Consider the following 14,910-nt stretch of genomic DNA (forward strand, 5'->3'; position numbering starts at 1 on the left):
GGGACAAACGACCCCAAGGCCCTGGCTTCGCCACGGCAGGCAGGGCCGACACCGGGGGCAGATGCCGCATCCCCGAGGGACGAGCTGGGGACACCCGTGCTTCCCTAGTCCTGAGGCGGCCCGGAGGCCCTGTGCGCACGGTGCACTCCCCCGGGCGCCCAGATGCCACCCAGCCACCCCTTCTCTCTCCAGGGGGGTGGTGAGAGGCTTTGGGGTGCTCCAGGAGGACCCCCGGACACCGCAGCCAAGTCTGCAGGCGCCCTCAGAGCCCGCTGGAGCCCGGCAGGCGGCCGTCGCCCGGCGCCCCGCAGGGGGCAGGTCAGGTGGTGACCCCGCCCGCCCGCTCCTGGGGCAGGGCACGCGCCGGTCCCCTCCTGTGGCGCGCCCGTCCCAGGCTCCACCACACTGTGTGTGTCGGCACGCGGGGTGGCCGCCACGGGGGCCCCGGTGCACTCTGGCAACACAAACATGAGGCCCTCCAGATGCCAGAGATGGCCGGAGCGCAGCGGCGGGCTGGCATGCTAGGGAAAGCCAGACCCGAGCAGGGAACTCTCCTTCCGGGACGCGAGGGGGGAGGGGAAGGGGGGCAGACACCCTCACGGGGGAGCACCAGCACAACGAGGAAGAGCAGCCGCACAGCTGGGCTCTCCTCAGGGCCTGGGTGCAAACCCCAGGGGAGCCCCGTGAGCCTGGGGCGCTGCTGCTGAGCTAGTTCCCCCTCAACCAGGGGACGCCCTCCTCCATGCAGTTCCAAAACGCGGCCGCTGCCAGCGCAGCGAGGATTCCAGAATCAGTCAAAGGGGCAGGATGCTTGGCCCGAGGGGGGACAGGCTGAAATGCCGGGACGTCCGGAGGTTGTGAAGCCAACACCCAGCACAGGGCCTCAGGGTGGCCGGCCGGCCGCCCCGCCGCTCTCCCCATCTCGGCGTGTGCTGGATGTTCTGGGCTCGGAGGCCGAGTTGGGGCAGGCCTAGGAGCACCGTGGGGACCTGCAAGCATGGTCACCCCTGGTTCCTTGGGGGGAGGGGCTCCAGCCAGGGCGGAAACAGCAGAGCGCCGGGGCTGTGTCTGGGTGGATGGGGCTGGCGGGCACTCGGCTTCCCGGGCCGCCCCTCTGGTAAACAGCTCTCCCCCTCGGTGACTGGGGGGCTGCCCCGGCCCTGCAGGGCCTGGAGCGGGCAGGAGGAGGCAGATGGCTCCCCCTGCAAGGCCCCCACCCACAACACAGCTGCCATCTCCTCTCACAGGCAAAGTAAACAAACACAGAGCTGCTGGCTGCGGTGGAGGGGGGAGGGAAAAGCCTTTTCACCGGAAGCCAAGTGCTGCTTCCCAAGCCGGAGGCTCTCACAGGGAGGAGAGGCCGCCGCGGGTCTTGGGGACAGGCTACCACTGGGCTCTGGGGGTTCCTGTGCACAGCCAGAGTAAAGGGGGAGCCCGGGGGTCTGCGTCAGCCTGGGGAGCAGGGGCCCTGCGGATGGATGAGGGGCCGCGGTGGAAGGCCAGGGAGGCTGGCGAGGGCGGGGCTGTGGGCCTCAGCTTTGGGGCTCGCCTTCCACTGGCCGGGTGCTCAAGGAGGGCCAGCCTGCTGTCTTCCAGCACAGCCCTGGGGCCGCAGCTGTGGCGCGGGCATCGTGAAGCAGGTCACCCACAGGAGTGGCAGGTCAAAGTGCGTGGCTGCCTCCACCCTCGGGCGTGGCCCTGGGGGGGGGGGGCCCTTCCTAGCCTGCCCGCCTCCTCCCTGCATGCCCTGCCAAGCGCGGTCTCGGGGCTCGCTTCCTCTGCAGGGAAGCCTGCGGCTTTCCGAGCCTCACACTGCAAACCAAATGTTTTCCATTTTGCATTTTCTATGCTTTGAGAACACACATTTGGAATGTGGCACCGAGGATGAGTAACCCTCCTCCCTCAGTAAAATCAATAGCTTGTCCTTTTTGTAATTAGTGAATGTCTGCCATGGAGAGGCCTCCCCAGGGTGACAGGCCATTTTCCCAGGATCCTCTGGGACACAAATCCTCTTAATTAAGCAGCCCCAGGCCCATCCTCTCCCAAGTTCTAATGGAAGTCGAGAAGGGTCTTGGGACGGTTATCGGGGGCACTTGTTAGCGAGACGGCCTGCTGAGGGACGCTGTGTGGAAAGACGGGGGCCACTGCGCCCACTGGGTCTGGCTCCGCTTGAGGACGGGGCCAAGATGGCGCAGCAGCCGCAGTGGGAAGCAGCGGAGGCTCAAGAACGGGCCGGGCCGTCACAATCACCTGGCGGCTCCTACCCTGACATAACTGCTCCTGTGTGCAGCGGGGAACCCCGCCCCCCCAAGAGTAAAGAAGACAGAAGTGGAGGGAGGATCAGGTGCGCCAATGGGAGGATGAGAAGTCAGCTCAGGCTCCTTCTGGGCCCCAAGTGTGCATGCACGCGTGCATGCATACATGTGTGTGTGTGTGCGTGCGTGTGTATGTGTGTGCATGTGCATGCGTGTGTATGTGTGTGCATGTGCGTGTGTGTATGTGTGCATGCGCATGCGTGCGTGCATGCATACATGTGTGTGCGTGCGTGTGCATGTGCATGTGTGTGCGTGTGTGCATGTGCGTGTGCGTCTGTATGTGTGTGCATGTGCGTGTGTGTGCGTGTGTATGTGTGCATGTGCATGTGCGCGTGCATGCATACATGTGTGTGCATGTGCGTGTGTATGTGTGCATGTGCATGCGTGCGTGCATGCATACATGTGTGTGTGCGTATGTGTGTGCATGTGCGTGCGTGTGTGTGTGCATGTGCGTGCGCGTGTGTATGTGTGTGCATGTGTGTGTGTGTGTGTGTGTTCTGGATCTCAGGGTCTGGGTGCTACCTTCATTTATTTTGCTAAAGCACTCTTGAGCCACAGCTCTACTTCCAGCTTTTTGCTGGTTAGGTGGAGGTTAGAGTCTTATGTACACACATTCCTGCCCCAGCTGGCTTCTGACTTTGGGCCTCGGAGCTCAGCCTCCTGGGTTAGCTAGGATGACACGCGTGAGCCGCTGGGCACACGGATTTTAGCGCCCCTCCCCCGTGGGCTCACGCTAAGCCCTGCAGCTCTTACTTCCTGGAGGCCAGCAAGGGGGGCGGGGGGGGGATACAGGGACTCATTTGTTGAACAAATACATGAATGGCCAAAACTAGGATGTCTTTTTTTTTTTTTTTTTTGGTGCGGGTCTTTGAACTCTGGCCTGGACACTGTCCCTGAGCTTTCTGCTCAAGGCAGGTGCTCTACCACTTGAGCCACAGCGCCACTCCAGTTTTTTTGAGTAGTTGGTGGGAGGTAAGCGTCTCAGGGACTTTCCTGCCGGGCTGGCTTCAAATCACGATCCTCAGATCTCAGCCTCCTGAGTCGTGAGGAGGACAGGCGTGAGCCCCTAGTGCCCAGGCAAAACTTAGGCTTTTTTCCTCCCTCAATCAACCGGCACCCCCCAGCCCCCGTCAAATCTAGAAGAGTCCTCACGGCCGAGCTCGGCGGGGCCGGGATGGTGACGCAGCAGGGCCTCAGGTGCCCCGCCTCGCCGAGGCCCTGCCGTGGAGGCTCGCGGCGCATGCCCGGCTGAGGACACGCTGGACCTGGGGGCCCTCGCAGAGAGGCGGAGGGAAGCGAGGAAAGGACGCGGCGTCCTCCCTGGCTAGGACCTTGAGCGTAGAAGGCACCCCGCTTCTAGGGGAGGTGGGGTTCCGAGGCCATTTCAAGTAGCTGGACACTGGCCAGTCGTCGGGGCAGGGCAGTGGCAGGATTTTGGCATGTTCTAGCACAAGACAGCCTGCCTGCGAATCCCGAGAGGCGGTGGGGTGTGGGGCGCCTCTGTGGCTCCCTGTGGGCGGCTGGCCGCGGGGGGGGGCCGGGCCTGCCTCCCCAGGCTGAGCAGTGCCCAGCCCTCCAAGCTAAGCCCCGGCTAAAGAGAGGGAGGCAGAGACCGAGCGCAGGCAGACCCCATGGTGGTGGCAGACGCCCCCCATCCTGGCCAAAAAGTACTCAATGCCTCTTTGGGCTGTGCGGTCCTTTGGGACCCTCAAAACTTTTGGGGGCCCGTGATATCCGGGTTTCTATAACACTGAGATCTCCCCGAGGTGAGGACCTTTCCTTCCTACGCAGGAGGACAGGCTGTGCGCGCTCCTGCCAGGCGGGGCATGGAGAACGGCCTCCCGCTCCTGCCCTGCCCGGGGCCGAGGCTGGGGCGAGGACAGGGACGACGGGGAGGCCGCCTGGCCTGGCCTCCCGCTGCTGCCTCACGAGACCCTGGGAGCAGGGCTGATTGTCGGAGGCCGCCTCCCGCCCGCCCACAAGGCCTTTCGTCAGAGGGTCACTGAGTGACCTCCACGCGGAGGGACCAGAGCAGTGGCCCCTGGTGGCTCTGAGACACAGCTAGAGGCCCCGCCGCCGGCAGCTGCACTCGGGTCACCCCAGTGCAGACGGCTTCTAGGCTCTTCCGCCCACCAGAGCGCTGTGGAGACTCACGAAGCCCACGGGGGTGGACACCTGTGGGTGCGGCTGCCTCAGAGGGATGGGGTGCGAGCACTCAGGAAGCCCAAGACCACCGGGGCCGGCACCAAGGTCCCGGCACTGACGAGCATGGCACAGCAGACAGCCGAGAAAGCCAGTGCGCTGGGTCGCACCGCACAGGATCTGGCTGGAGGCCACACCTCAGACACCGCGTACACCCCCCCCCACCACCACACACAAGGCAGGGGCCCAGTCCACCCTCCCGAGGCCCGGACCGAGCCCACGCCTGCAGAGCCCACAGGATGGAGCCCACGCCTGCAGAGCCCACAGGATGGAGCCCACGCCTGCAGAGCCCACAGGATGGAGCCCACGCCTGCAGAGCCCACAGGATGGAGCCCACGCCTGCAGAGCCCACAGGACGGAGCCACGCCTGCAGAGCCCACAGGATGGAGCCCACGCCTGCAGAGCCCACAGGATGGAGCCCACGCCTGCAGAGGCCACAGGACGGAGCCCACAGGATAGAGCCACGCCTGCAGAGGCCACAGGATGGAGCCCACGCCTGCCGAGGCCACAGGATTGAGCCCACGCCTGCAGAGGCCACAGGATGGAGCCCACGCCTGCCGAGGCCACAGGATGGAGCCCACGCCTGCAGAGGCCACAGGATGGAGCCCACGCCTGCAGAGGCCACAGGACGGAGCCCACAGGATAGAGCCACGCCTGCAGAGGCCACAGGACGGAGCCCACAGGATAGAGCCACGCCTGCAGAGGCCACAGGACGGAGCCCACAGGATAGAGCCACGCCTGCAGAGGCCACAGGATGGAGCCCACGCCTGCAGAGGCCACAGGATGGAGCCCACGCCTGCAGAGGCCACAGGATGGAGCCCACGCCTGCAGAGGCCACAGGATGGAGCCATGCCTGCCGAGGCCACAGGGTGGAGCCCACAGGATAGAGCCACGCCTGCAGAGGCCACAGGACGGAGCCCACGCCTGCAGAGGCCACAGGACGGAGCCACGCCTGCAGAGGCCAGCTCAGGGAAGATAGGACACAGCTCCGTCTTCAGATGGTCCTAGACAGAGCCCAGGTTCTAGCAGCCCCAAGGCCAGCTAACAGGATCTTCACTCTCCTTCCATGCGGAGGGGGACACTCCCCCACTCCTGATGGGAGGAGAAAGGGCCCCCTACTTAGCCTCCTCTGCTATGAAATCTTGCTGGCCTCAGTGGACGCCATCTTACTAAGCAGACAGCAGCCGAGATGAGGACAGCCCCGGCCACTGTGGATTGGTGATGTGCTGAGGATGTGGCCCCAGATGGCGGCGCTGCTACGGGGAGGTGACAGGCTATGAGGCGGAGTCACCCTTTGATAGCACTCCTGGGAAACGATGGAAGCCGGATGGTGGGCCTGGTTGGAAGGAGGCCACTGGGGGACCCTGGCGGGACCGGTGCCCCTGTCCCCACTCCTCCGCTGCCCGGCCACCCTGTGGTGAGCGGCTCTGCTCCCCCACACCCTCCCGCCACCCTGTGGTGAGCGGCTCTGCTCCCCACACCCTCCCGCCATCCTGCCAAGCAGCCATGATGGAAATCTAAACACTGAGCAGCCAGGTGCCAGGGGCTCGCGCCCGTAACTCAGGAGGCTGAGGTCTGAGGACTGAAGGCTCAAGGGCCCCAACGTCCCCGAGACTCTCATCTCCAATTGACTACCAAGAGCCAGAAGCAAAGCTGTGACTCAAATAGGAGGGCCAAGGGGCAGTGCCTAAGTTACAAGCTCAAGTTCCACTACTGGCACCAGCACCAGCCCACCAAACAAGAACAACTACGGGGCAAGGTCAACCTTTCCTCTCGTGTTTTATCCCTCTGACAAGTGGCCAGCACTCCAGCTGTGAGGCCGGTAGGAGCTCACTAGGCATGGCCCTCGGCCCTCGAGTGGGCTGAGCGGATGGGAGAAGCTGTGTCTCATCACCACGGGCGACGTGAGCCTGGCTGCAGAAGAGCAGAGAACACGGCCATGCTCCCAACTTCTTCATCGCGTCCCCTCTCAACCCAGAAAGCAGGCTCCTGGTGTTTCATGGCTAACAGCGAAGCCAGATCGGGGCCCCCCCGCTCCCACCCAGAATGACGGTCCCTAGCACTGCCTGGACACTCAGTGATGGGCAGCTGGGTCGGATCCTTCTGCTACAAGTTCTTATGGGTGACCCCAGGACCCCGTACAGGTGCCACGGACGTCCCCTGGCCCGTGCGGACTCAGGATGGCCCTCACCCTCCCGAGGACTAGAACCGCTGACCCCACTGGAAGCAAGCCCACGTTGAGGTGCTGGGCCACCCGGGTGCTGGTGCCCAGAGAGCCAGTCCTGAGTCACGAGAGGAGGGTCCCCGTTGTCCCTCCCCACAGGCCAGTGGGGCTCCTCCTAGCCTCGAGCTGCGCCCGCAGGTGGGGTGGGGTGGGGTGGGGTGGGGGCAGCAGGGCCTGGGTGCCTGCCCAGGCTGGCCGGGTCTGGCCATCAGCCGGGGAAGCACAGCAGCCGCCAGGACCGCGGTGTGCCGGCCGCCCCGCCAGCATCAAGTATTCATCAGGCGGCAGCGCCTCTGAGCAGAACAGAGAGGCTGCCTTCCGTGTCAGCGGGCCCTGGGGACGGCAGCTAAAAATAGACGGGAGCTTGAAGACGAGCCCCAGTGGGGGCAGGGAGGCGGGGGTAGGAGGGGCCCTCAGCGCAGGCACGTGGCTGGGGGCGCCCAGCCCGGGACGCAGGCTCCTGTTGCTGGCCTCTAAGCATGCACCGTGGAGACCCCGCTAGAGCTGCCAGCCCCCCCCCCCCAGGCGTCCGACCCGCCTCCCTGCCGGCTTACGTGCACGCCTACCGGTGGGCCCCAGGGAGAACACCCCAGATCCACAGGGAGGGCAGAGGTCGCGCCGCCTGGCTTCAGGCAACCCTTCCCCCAAACTCTCAGTACCTGCGCCTCCTCTGCCGGGTGGGCGGCCCTCCATCCTCGCCTGCTCTCGGCACAGGCCCAGGCCCGGCCCGAGCTGGGGTCCTCTGGGGTCTTAGACTGCCTGGTGGGGCAGGGCAGCAGTGCCGGGAAGCCCAAGGCTGGGGAGTGTGCTGCCCGCTGAGGAGGCGGCGGCCCACGGCGCAGGGCCGGCAGGGACCCTCCGTGGCGGCGCGTGCCTCCTAAGCAGGGCCAGGCCTTGTCAAGATGGTGTCCCAGCAGGTGGGATGACCTTGGTCTTACGCCCATTTGTGGGCGGCCTGCAGGCCGCACCCCCCGCAGCCATCTTCAGGAGGAATGGCCCGGATGTTCCCCGGCGAGCCCCGGCTCTGTCCTGTCCGCTGGCCACCTCTCGAGTCGCGCTCTCTCTGCCGCTGGCTGTCTGTGCCCTGCACAGCCCCTCGCGGGCGCCTTCCTCACAGAGGCCTCACCCCATCCCTCCACAGCCCTGAGGTCCCCTCTCCCCCGCGTCTTGGCGGACCGCGCCTCCGTCTGGGAGGGGGCTCCAGGAAGGAGTGGTAGCCCGGCAGAGAGCGAGGCACCCGACTGGGCCCCACGTACCTGTGCGTGGAATAGGTTCCACGCCCAGTGCAACTCCACAGAGAAGGCAGCCAAGGCGCGCGCACACAAAGCACGTGCCGGCCACACAACGGCGAGGCGCTAGGGCCCTGGTGGGAATCCGGGCAGCGGGGCGTCTTCCCCCAGGGCGGGGCCCAGCTGAGGCCCAGTGCAGAGGGACGCCCTGAGAGCTCTCGTCCTGGGGTGGCGTGCTCTCCACCACGTGACCCACGGGCTGAGGCCACCTGCCAGAGCCCTTCCCTTGGGGTCTCCAAAGGCCTCTGACACACAGCCGCCAGCCGGGTCCCCACCCCCGTGCAGCACCGGGGATTCCCGGGGCCTGTGTGTCCAGCGCTCCCACGGTGCGGCTGCTTCCTCAGGGCCTCGCCCCGTCCGTCCGCCCAGCCCGCGGACGCGCACTCACCACCAGCTGCGGCACGGGCAGCGGCTTGCCCTCCTGGCTCAGGGACACGTAGGTGAAGAAGGCACTGGCAGCCCGGTAGCGTTTCTGTGAGTTGTCCACCACAGGGTCGGCGTCCACCAGGACCTCGATCTCCATGGACTTATTGCTCGTGAAGGTCATGCGCCCCGAGATGGTGATGACGTAGCCTACGAGGGAGGGAGGGCAGGAGGTGTCAGGAGGGGGTGCCGGTGGGGCCTCCACCTCCACGGATGGCCGGGGGGAAGTCGCACGACCCAGGACGGTTAAAAGACACGTGGTTAGAAGACACAGGAGCACCGGGACACAGGTATGACAAACCATTAGAAGGCACCGTTAGTAGCCCCTGTGTGTTATGTCACGCGTCGGCCGTGTCCTCTGTCCTCAGGATCTCCGTCACCACCAGGTCTGGCCCTGCCTCCTCAGGGCCACTGGTGTGAGTGTCTAAGTCCTTCCTTAGGTCACATCGGCAACCTGCCCTTCTCTCTACAGACTTGCTGCTGCCCATAGGGCCACACCACCAAAGAACATTCTAGAGCCTTCATTCTCTACAATGGACTGACACAGCCATGCTGTCAAACGGCCCATGGTCCCAGGACTCTCTGGAGCCACCTCTTGCTATGGCCCATGCCGTCCCCACCCTGTCCAAGGTGGGGTCGAGGTGTCCACCCATCAGTCTTTCCGCTGGTCTTGCCTGGGGACTGCAGCTTTGTTCCCTGAGCTGCGGACATCCTGTAAGACTCCTCCTCAGGCTCCCTGCTCCCTTGAGTCTGCATTGTTTGGTGGGGTCCCTGGGGTTCCTTCCTTTCTCCCTCAACCCTAAGTCATCCCCTCTGGATCTCCCATGCCCCTGGCCATACGGGGTTCCGCCTAGGCCTTTACTCTAAGACCCGGACCCCTGCCACATGAACCCCTCTGTAGCCTGGCCTTGGTTGTCCTTGACCTCAGTATAATCTCTCTCTCTCTCTGTTTGTTTTTCTTGGCCAGTCCTGGGCCTTGGACTCATGGCCTGAGCACTGTCCCTGGCTTCTTTTTGCTCAAGGCTAGCACTCTGCCACCTGAGCCACAGTGCCACTTCTGGCCATTTTCTGTATATGTGGTGCTGGGGAATTGAACCCAGGGCCTCATGTATATGAGGCAAGCACTCTTGCCACTAGGCCATATCCCCAGCCCCTCAGTACAATCTCTTAATCTCAGCTCTCAGGGCTCTTCTTGGCTGCTATAAGTGGACCTGAAAGGACCTGTCCCCGGGGGAGGGGGGGTGCCCTGTGTGGGCCCAGGGCTGGCTCAGTCATTAGCACCACTGATATTACTGCCTGCCGGGGCCTCCAGGCAAGGGCTGGTGCCTGACTGCTGTCACTCCCCAGCATGGCTGGAACGCCTCCCCACTCTCTGTGCAAGCCCCTGAACCTAGGGTGCAGGGACCAGTGCCAGCTACAAGGCCCCATGAGACCCCATTTCCCCACCAGCTTTGAGACAGGCCCCACAAGACACACTGAGAGAGAGAGAGAGAGAGAGAGAGAGTCAATGGGGGCAACATAGGCTACTCTATGTTAACAAGTACCAGGAAGTTCTATGCCACATTCAACTTCATACTTACTGGGGGTGCTTTGTGCTGGATGCGGCCATTTCTGGGAGAGAAGGAAGGAGCCACGTGGTCAGTGGCAGGGGACGTGACGTGGGCTGCAGTGGACATAGTCACACGGTCGCATGTCCCTAGACACATGCCAGGACACAGGCCCCAGCACATGCAGAATGGCCCAACTGACAGCTCAGGGGCTGCAAGGTGACCTGGCCACCCTTGAGTCTTGCGGTATCTCTGTCTCCCTCCCCGCATGCCTGGCCAACATCCTGCTCGCTGACGACCACGAGGTGGGGGCGATGCCCGAGCCAAGCAAACGAGCACAGCCTGCCCAGGAGAGGAAGCCCAGACTTCCTCTCACGTGTCAAAGACTGACGTGGGCTCACAGGCACCAAATCCACAGAGGGGCCTGCAGAGCCCTCCACGCCCTCCACGCCCTCCACGCCCCATCGCCTCCCACCCACGACGACACCACGCCCTACCCCGAGCCCGTCCACCCTCCGGTGGGCAAGCCTCAGGGTGGACACAGATCTGGCTACTAATGGGCTGAGACTGAACTTGAAGCTTTTGAGTCGGGAGACAGATCCCGAGTCCCAGTGGCCGAGGAGGAGCCCGCGGCCTCGGGGGGCCTGTAGTGCTTGAGACGGTCAGGCCTGCCAGGGTGCCGGGGCCGCCCACCCTGACCTCGCTTCCACAATTACTCACAACGGTGTCTCCTGTTCCCAGACGGCCTCCTCCCTCTCCTGCGGCCTGGGTCCCCCTCTGCAGCTCAGCTCAAGCCTCCCATCCCAGGACTCTGCCCAGGCCAGGCAGGGGGCTGTCTCCTCCTCCAGTGCTCTCTGTCTGTGAGGGCCTTCCAGTCTTGTACGCACCCCTGGCTGGCTGGAGCGACTTGTCCTGTGCTGTGGTGTGGAGGCCCCAGGCTCCCTACCCCACCTCAGGGTCTGCATAAGCGTGGCAACTCTGGAAAAGGTGGCCAGGAAGGGGCCCAGCACAATGCCATCCTCAACAGGACACCACCATCCCTGAGGAGCTGTCCCACGTTCCCAACAGGCCCCGTGAACCAGGAGCCGTCCGCAGGCCGACAGTCCGCGTCTGCAGTGCCCAGCCCACGTTCTTTTCTCTGCACATTCGAGTGGAGACGATGGGCAGACAGGGTTAGCGCTTGCATCTCCAGCTCAGGAGGAGCACTAAGCCGCCCCGTCTCCCCAGGTCGCAGACTCGGTGGCTGGGGAAAGCCTGCGACGGCTGCAGACCGGCATGCCCACACGTGGCGTGCTCACGGGGGCCCCGGCTACACAGAGCCCTGGCTGGCACGGGACCTCCCCCGAGTCCTGCCCACCTCCTCGCACTGACACGTGTAGGACAGGAAAAGGCAGCGCTCGTGAACGCGCGGCCGTGTAAGTGAACTGTGGTGCTCAGAACGATAGTCCCGGAGCCTGAGAACCGGCCTTACGTGGCCAAAGGGACTTTACAGATGGGGTCAGGCTAAAGACCTGAGGTGGGGAGAAACCCGGCGAATGCAGGGGGGCCGGCGCACCCCGGAGAGCCCAGGGGAGAGAGTGGGAGAAGAAACCGGGTATGCGTGCTGGGAGGACGGGCAGGGCTGGGAGGACGGGCCGGGCTGGGAGGACGGGCCGGGCTGGGAGGATGGGCCGTGGGCCACGGAATGCAAGTTGGTAGCAGTGGGGAGCAGAGGGGCGGAGTCCACCAAGAGCCTGTCCGGTGGCACCTTGACTTTACCCCCAGAACTGCCAGGTAACCCCATCTGCTGTTTAAGCCTAAAAATGAACACAGCTGCCCAGGTTGGAAGGTAAACTGGGTAGTTCCAGTGTTTAGAAGTAACTACCACAGGAGGAGCCTGAATACCGGGTGAAGCTCATGAGATATTTCTTTGGTCTCGGGGAGCCGGTCTGTCTTGTCCGAGCATGGCCTTGAGCTTCTGGGCAAGGGCTCCACCTGTCTCCGCTCCCAAGGCGCTGGCACTGTAGGCCTGGGCTTGAGTATTTTTTATCTGGGTATGCTCTAAGCTGGCCCGGAGCTCTCCATAGCACAGCCTTGTGCACTCTAGGCAAATACTCTACTACGAGCAGTGCCTGTCCCCTATCGTTTATGCGCATGCAAGACCACAGACAAAAGCCTTACTTGGAGTAAGGTTGTTGCTGGGTTTTGTGTGTCAGTCCTGGGGCTTGAACGCAGGGCCTAGGCACTGTCCCTGAGCCTTTTCTGCTCAAGATTAGCATTCTATCTTGAGCCACAGCTTTACGTTCTTTCTTTTTTGGTGATTAATTGGAGATAAGAGTCCCACAGACTTTCCTGTCCAGGTTGGCTTCAAACCATGATCCTCAGATGTCAGCCTCCTGAGCAGCTGGGATTACAGGCGTGAGCCACCAGTGCCTGGCAGGAAAAAAGGGTTTTGCAAATTTAACTGAGGTAAAGACCTCAAGATGAGACTACCCTTGACCATCATCAAAGTGGAGCCCAAGTCCTAAGCATGCCTTCTGAGAAACAGACTCAATGGGAAGCAGGTCTATGACCAGACAGGCAGGGACTGATGTGCTGTGGCCACAGGCCAGGCCAGCCAAGGGACACCCAGGGCGGAAGAGGCAGGGCGGGTCTTCACCAGAGGCCTGGGGGGGGAGGGGCCCTGGACAACACCTTGGTTTCAGAACCTGTTTCTGCCCAGAGCCTGTGCAGTGGCCCCTGGGAACCATCCGCCCTTCTTCACAAGCCCCACAGGCCACAGACACATGACAAAGCAAGGGCTGGGGCAGCCAGCAGTTCTGCAGGCTCTGCTAATGTCACCTGACCCTGGACACTGGGACATGTCACACCTCTGCTGGGGTGCTGGCAGGTCAGCCCTGGAAAGCCCTGTCTACAATAAAGCTGGTTGCAGGGGAGGGGTGATGATGAATAGAGACAGAGTCTCCAGAGGCACTAGAGCCTGGGGGCTCAAGGTGACCTCAGAACACAGTGAATTGGGATGACAAGCCCCTCTTGGCAATCGCTGACACACAGAACTTGTGTGTCACCAGAAACCCAGAGCCAACGAGGACTCGGGTGACCCCCTGCACCTTCCTGTAAGAACAGTACGCACTGGTCTAAGGTGGCAGTGCCCTGTGCCACGAAACACTCAAGACGAAATGCCACCACCTCACCTGGGACAGCAGATGCACCCTGAGCCACGTGGACAGAGACCCAGCTCCCCGGCCGCACCCAGGCAGGCCCCGCGCCAAGCACTGCTCCTGACCCCGAGTGACACTCTTCGGAAGACAACAAATGAGGTGTAACAGCGTCTCAGGGCCTGAGGACACGGCACAGAAGTAGGTCAGACGCCACCACTGCTATTTCAGTCTGGCCCAAGTTCCCTCATATCCAAAACAAGATGTCACCACCTAGGAAAACAGCAACAACCTCTGTGCTCCCCAAGTGCCCGTCAGGGGTCCCCAGGCCAGGGGCGCGGAGGCCACGGCTGTGGAGGCCACTGAGAGCAGGCTGCAGGGGACAGGGCCCTCCATCCGACGCGTCAGCTGTCCTGACCACCGGGCTCGGTGCACACGGGGCGTCCTGCAGAGGTCAGGGCTTCTAGAAATGAAGGTGCCATTCTCGGTGGCCCAGATAAAGGCACCCTGAGACGGGAAGCCTATCCCTCCCAGGCCCCATCCGAGACACCCCATGTCTTCTACAGGAAGACCATCCGACTCCAGTTTTCTTAGTGTTGGGTGTTTTCTCTTTGCAGGTACTGGGGTGTGAACTCAGGGCCAGGACACTGGTTCTAAAGCCACACATGGACAACTTGAGCAAAGCAAGTTCTATAGACACTAAGTGCTTTCTTCACTGTGGGTCTGGATCTGTATTTGACAGCGTGGCTCAAATCACAGTAATTTCCCCAGGCGTTTGCTCTAGAAAGAGGTGTGGACTCATACCACAGCCCCATGGGAGGAGATTCTCTTTCCCAAAGGCTTCCTTAACACAGCCCCTGGCACCCAGGCTACTCGAGACCCCGAGGACAAGTCAGAGCTAATTGTGAAATGACACCGCAGTCTCTGCTGCCAGCATGCATGGTCAGTGAGGAAGGGACCCTACAAAGCTGAGGTGAGTAAGGCCGCAGTCTCTCCCGTCCTCTCCTCCCCAGCCATGGGCTAAGCACAGCCGACCCTGCTCTCAGTCACGGAACTCAGTGAGCCCCACATCCCCAGTCCTGGGTCCTTCTGCCCAGCACGCAGCTCTCTGGCAGCAGGGGCACCAGGCCGGCGCACGAGCCCTGGAGGACTCACGCCGGCTCCCCAGGAGGACGTCCGGCCAGCCACGTGGGCCCTGGGGGGCTCATAGCACTTCCGGAGGGCTGAGCTGTTTTCTCCCTTGTGTACCCTCCAAAGGCAAGGGCCTGGCCTCACCCCACAGCTCCCCAGGGCTCCAGAACTCCACCCCCCACCTGCACCTCACAGGCCTGGCTGCTGTCAGAGGCCACAGCCCTGCACGGAACAACCGCATGTGGAGGGAGGTCACTTGCTGCACCTCTGGGGGTGAGCAATTTCCCAAGAGTGCTGTGGTCCACACTCCCTAAGCTGGCAAGAATACCCCCCACACCGCGCAGGCCACAGAGGGTGGGGGGCCCAAGTCCCCAAGGGCTGGGTTTCTCTCCGTGGGCAAGGGGATCAGGGCCGCCAAGGAGGGAGTGCGCAGGGACCTCTCGGTACCAACCAGATGCTACCTGGGGCGCCGTCACCATGGGGCACAAATGAAGCCAATGGACCTGCCACACGGCTGGGAACTGCTGTGCAGGGCCCCGCCGACCCTCTGTTTTCAGAGGGGTTCGTGCTGGACTTGAGAAGGTAGAGACCGCCATCATGCTGGTGTTTCAGACCTCCCCAGACTGAAATATTCAACCAATA

General features: G+C 63.0%; 1 protein-coding gene across 3 annotated transcripts in view; it reads right to left on the minus strand.

Annotated features, from left to right (window-relative positions):
• Acot7 (acyl-CoA thioesterase 7) overlaps positions 1-14,910 on the minus strand; it is an 80,265-nt gene that overhangs the window by 3,174 nt on the left and 62,181 nt on the right. For all 3 annotated transcript variants that reach the window (XM_048350145.1, XM_048350144.1, XM_048350146.1), the window contains one exon: positions 8,419-8,603. In XM_048350145.1, the coding sequence (XP_048206102.1) occupies positions 8,419-8,603 (185 nt within the window). The remainder of the gene's footprint in view (positions 1-8,418; positions 8,604-14,910) is intronic.

Source organism: Perognathus longimembris, chromosome 7, assembly GCF_023159225.1.
Source record: "Perognathus longimembris pacificus isolate PPM17 chromosome 7, ASM2315922v1, whole genome shotgun sequence".
Taxonomy (NCBI): domain Eukaryota; kingdom Metazoa; phylum Chordata; class Mammalia; order Rodentia; family Heteromyidae; genus Perognathus; species Perognathus longimembris.